Source organism: Kryptolebias marmoratus, linkage group LG19 (genome assembly GCF_001649575.2).
Source record: "Kryptolebias marmoratus isolate JLee-2015 linkage group LG19, ASM164957v2, whole genome shotgun sequence".
Classification (NCBI taxonomy): Eukaryota; Metazoa; Chordata; class Actinopteri; order Cyprinodontiformes; family Rivulidae; genus Kryptolebias; species Kryptolebias marmoratus.
Window position 1 is genome coordinate 23,366,716 of NC_051448.1, and position 5,188 is coordinate 23,371,903.

Consider the following 5,188-nt stretch of genomic DNA (forward strand, 5'->3'; position numbering starts at 1 on the left):
CTCTGCTGGCCTGGGAACGCCTTGGGATTCCCCCGGAGGAGCTGGCCCAAGTGGCTGGGGAGAGGGAAGTCTGGGTCTCCCTGCTTAGGCTGCTGCCCCCGCGACCCGACCCCGGATAAGCGGAAGACAGTGGATGGATGGATGAACTAGCGCTTTATAACTAGAGCTTTAGCACCAGCACTTTAGAACTAGCACTTTAGAACCAGCATTTTAAATCTGTTGTATTGCTAGTAAATCATAACTACCCCTTTTTAGAGCATCTTTTTACATCAAGCCAATTAAGTATACAACTTTGTAGGATTTTGGTTTATGTAATTTGGGATTTATTTTGTTTTCTTTACTAACTTTGTTTTGGATTATTGTGTGTTGATACTAATTTGGGTTTTAGAGGTTTTTGTTTTAAGTTCCAAATTACTATAGATAATTTTGCCTTCAGTTGCTGCTTTTCATCGGGTTTTAAAATGAAACGGTCTACTTTTCAACATTGTAAAAAAGAAAAATATAAATAAAACATATTTCACTATTTCTGCTTGTGTCATTTGTAGCCAGATGTACATGGGTACTTTTAGTATAGGGAGACCCTAGACTATCTAACATTGTTTGAGAGGTCTATCAGTTGGCTTTTGGCTCACTCCCCTTGTGTCACATATACATACTCAGTGTAAATAGTCGTACTAGAGCTTACCACTTGGAGGTGGTATTTCACTTTCCTTAGAAAATGTGTTTAGTTGCTAGAGCTAGTAAATTTGATTCAGAAACTGACCAGCTCTATTAATTGCTACCACATTTGTACTGGAGTCTGTCACTGGGGGTGCTATTTCTTTACATACATAGAAGATACTATGAAAGAGTAATAAAAAAATCTTGTCTAATGTGCCATGTTAGTGATCAAATAGTAGAATAGAGTTTGTTGGTGAAAAAATTGAGCATAGCAACTATAAGAGTCAAGGTTAGGTTACAAAAATGAATAGAAGTCAATACAATGTCCTAATAAAGATAGCAGTACGAACTTGTGTGTGTGAGTACATGAGTGTGCAACAGGGTTTTACAAATTGGTGTGTGAGATGGTTAAAGAAAACACTTACAAAAGACTCCTCTGGGCAGCCACTGCTAATATCAATGGTGCCAGGCTCTTCCAGTAAGTTGAAGTCTTTTTTCTGGAATTGAAATCCTTTTACACAGCCTTTCAGGCCGACCACAGAGGAAAGCTCTGGCCTGTGGGAAAACATATTGTCAAATGATTTAAGAATTTAAGACTATATATTAGTTATTTTTTGTGGTAATTATGTGTTGTGTACAGTCAGGTGAAACATCTTGTAACTCAATTCTGAGTAAAATGATGCACACAACAGCAAAAATTATTGTTGCGTTCACAACATTGGTAACACCCCCCCACGAAAACAAAACAAAATAACTATTTTATGATCTTGTAGATATTTAGGTAAGAAATGCTGGTTGGAATATGCAGTCGTTATGTTTCTATCAAGAGTATTCATTAAATTAGATTTGTTAACTGGCCGAAGCTCATTTTTTAATGCAGTTCATTTGTTGCACTAAAGTTGTGCTTGCATATCTATTTATTCATTCATTTTTCTATACCCACTAAGTCCTGTGTAAGACGATGTGAAGCAGGTGGGGAACACCCTGGCAGGTCACCTCTCCATCACAGGCTCAGTTAGACACACAAACTAGGCATGCAAACACTAGGTTAATTGGTGTTGCCAGTTAACCTAATGTTAGATGTTGGAAATTAACCTAATGTTTGCAGACTATGAGAAGAAACCAGAGTAGCTAGAAAAAATTCCATACATGCATAGGGACAATGTTCAAACTCATGCAGAAAGACCTCAGGCAAGTTTTGAACCTGGGGCCTTCTTACTACATGAATACAGTGCTAACTAAATATACCAGAGTGCAGCCATCACTTGCATTTGAGTTTGGTTATTTTCTTTTCCTGTTTCAAGTGTTTTTAACTTACCTGACTTTGCGGAGGCTGGAGGGAGCCCCACCTATATAGATGTCTGAGAAGGGCAGTGTGGTTTTAGGGTTATCAATCGTTTTAACGTGACTCTTGTCTACCAGTAGGATAACCTTCTTAGACTGATGGTAGATCACTGTCACCTGTGAGAGTTCAGAACAACAAAATTGAAGACACACAACTGGGTCATTAAGACAATTAAAGATGTAGAAGATAATCTACCTCATGGTATCTTGCATCATTTATTTGACGCTTTGGTAAGGAATCCTCAAAACGTTTTGGCCCATTGCTGAAGTCAAAGTCATACATCAGGTGCAGGAAGCCATTCTTTAATTCTAAGAGGAAGAATTGTTCCTGAAAAGAAAAAACATACATTTATTATTTATTAGTGTACAGTTCTCCAAAAGTAAAATAAGGCAGTGCCCATAAACACAGAATTTTCACTTCTCTTAAAAATATGAATTATAAGTATGGTGTTAAGCTGTAAGGTGCTTAAGCATAACATTTCCGTGTATGTTTTAGAATACATCCACAAATTAGGTGTGTTATTATTATTAAAATTATTTTTACAACATTATCCATTTATTGAAGGGAGGACATTTCATCATTTCAGTATTAGTATTAGACGTACCCCATTGACCATGAGGAAAATGACACCATTTTTCATGACTGTTCGCACTGCAATATCAAATCTTGTGACAACACCAAACTTTGATCTCCTCTCCATATTACTGATGAGAGCATAGCCCCTTCCATCAAACAAATAGCTTGCAATGCGACTCTCAGAGAATGCCAATTTGTACCTGAGAACAGAGCAAAAAGTGGGATTAGGTGCTTAACTCAATTTTACACCATCTATAAAATAAAATATTTTCTGTTTAAAAGTATATAAGATTTTCTCCCCCCACAATACCTATAACAGGTCAAGAAAGAAAACAATGTAAGATGGGTACCTGGGGCATGGTGGTGATGTAACAACATTCATGTTGTGAATCTCTTTGAAGTTGTACAGACTGACAATGGCATTGTTCAAAGAAGACAGCTCAATGCAGCCCACAAAAGGGGCAAGACTCAAAGGAGGTGGCAGCTGGTTTATAATAAAAACAAAACATTTGTCATAATTTCAAAGAAGCAAGTAATTACACAAAAATTTGCAAAAAGGAATTTTTTAATCTCTACCTTGAAATCTGGTGGGACACCCCCAATGAAGAACACAAATGTCTTGGGGTCAATGTCAAACAGCGAGTTAGTTTCTGGAGCTTCACCTTTGTGGATAAACTTCTGCTCATCTGTGGAGCCCTGGCTGGGGATGGTCAGGAAGACTTTTCCATGCCTGCCCAACCTGCAAAGAAAAAAAGAAAAACACAAGTAACCATGAGCAACAAACACCACCTGTTCATAAATCAGTCATGTGGCAAGTTTCACTACAGCCATCCTTTACACTGAATGATAATCCTGCTGTGACGTAAAAAAAACAAAACAAGGACAAAAACCCAGCCAGAATGTTAATGCTCTTTGCAGGATGTTGGCAAGGCATACAGGGAAAAATAAGAATGCAGTAGGCTTCCCTAATAAATATACAGATGCACCGAAATTAGTTTGTGCCCATTTGTGAAAGAAAGAAAAACCTACAAAATCACTGAAATAACTTAAAACTGACAAAAGAAATAAAGAAAATGAAAAAATAAAAACCATTCATTGCTGATAAATTTTGGTTCACCAGAATTTAAAAAAGAAAACCTTTTGAGTCAATCACTACAAGCCAGGGATTTCTCTAACTCTCTCTGAGAATTCTGCAACTGTCCACTTATATTTTGTCTTACTCCTTCTAAGCAAACAGCTCCAGCTGTCTCAGGGTTGAAGGGCTCCTTCTCCAGCATCAGATCCTTCCACAGATATTCAACAGGATTTAAATCAGGGCCCAGAAAGCCACTTCAGAATGATCCAGTGTTTTTGTTCTGAGCCATTCTTGGGTGTTTTTGTATGTGTGTTTTGGGTCATTATCCTGTTGGAGGATCCATAACCTGTGACAAGACCGTGCTTTCTGACACTGGGCAGCACATTTGGCTCCAAAATGCCTTGATAGTCTTGAGACTTCAATGTACCCTGCACAGATTCTAGATAACCCCTGCCAGATGCAGCGAAGCAGCCCCAGAACATAACTGAACCTTCTCCAGGTTTCACTGTAGGTACCGTGGCGGTTATGATTTGGGTTTTTCTGTGTGTATTTTTCTGTTATAAAGTTTATTTTGGTGTCATGTTTATTTTCTGTATTTTTGCTGTGTTCATTTTTTTTACCTTTCCTCAGCCAGTTTCTGCTCCTCAGTCCTGCCCCACTCAGTTACACCATTTCCCTGTTATCATTAGGCCAGCTATCTCTACTCCCATCATTAGTCCCTGAAAACTTTATCTTTCTAACTTCTCTCATCTGTAGTTTGCCTTTTAGTTTGACACCCTGTCTGGTTCTCCTCTGTGCTCAGGGTTTCCCCCAGTGTATTATAAGCCTGGCGAGCCGTTAGGCTAAGGTGACTCCGCCGCCAGGCTAAGCTCCGCTTGTTTATTATAAATGCGTCTTTTTTATACATGTTTTTTTCCACCCGCACTCCCAAAACAGCTACCTTTATGTACCTCACCGCGTGAGGGTACGCGCACCAACAGTGACGCCAATGCGCTGTCACGAAGGTCCCGCACAGTGTCACGTTGTGCACCTTTTATAACTTGGCGTGGACCACACGCACCACGCTCCATTCATAATGGACATTTCGGTGCTCTAGCGGAGCTGGTTCACCTGTATCAGCGCGACTCTAATGAGCCCTGATGCTAAGCCGCCTTCAGCTACAGCTGGAGTTAGCACGTCATTGGAGCCACAGCAATAAACATTGAAAGAGCAGGTTTGACCAACAATGGTTAGTTGAGCTAAAATTCAGAGGGTGGCTTTACAAGACCAAATATGGTAAGCCAGGGGGGTCACTAGGTTTTAAGGACAAGGGGGGCTTGGCCCCCAGGATATGCACAGGATGTGAGCAAACGTAGAAGACGAGAACAAAATTTCTCAAAAAGCTAACAAAACCTGAGTTGCTTTTCCACATTTTTGGACACATTTAACAGATACCTTACTGTGTAAACGTTTTAAGCAACCAATTATATTTTTATTCAGAACATCAACAAACAGGAAATATGTTTACAGTTTTAACAAGAAAAATGAACATA

At 39.2% G+C, this 5,188-nt stretch overlaps 1 protein-coding gene across 1 annotated transcript in view; it reads right to left on the minus strand.

Moving 5' to 3' along the window:
• The window catches only part of lama4 (laminin, alpha 4), a 60,069-nt gene that overhangs the window by 23,011 nt on the left and 31,870 nt on the right, over positions 1–5,188 (minus strand). The window contains exons 15-20 of the mRNA XM_017438873.3: positions 3,158–3,320; positions 2,932–3,065; positions 2,610–2,781; positions 2,201–2,332; positions 1,979–2,121; positions 1,086–1,215 (exon numbers count right to left, since the gene is read on the minus strand). Coding sequence (XP_017294362.1) covers positions 1,086–1,215; positions 1,979–2,121; positions 2,201–2,332; positions 2,610–2,781; positions 2,932–3,065; positions 3,158–3,320 — 874 coding nt within the window. The remainder of the gene's footprint in view (positions 1–1,085; positions 1,216–1,978; positions 2,122–2,200; positions 2,333–2,609; positions 2,782–2,931; positions 3,066–3,157; positions 3,321–5,188) is intronic.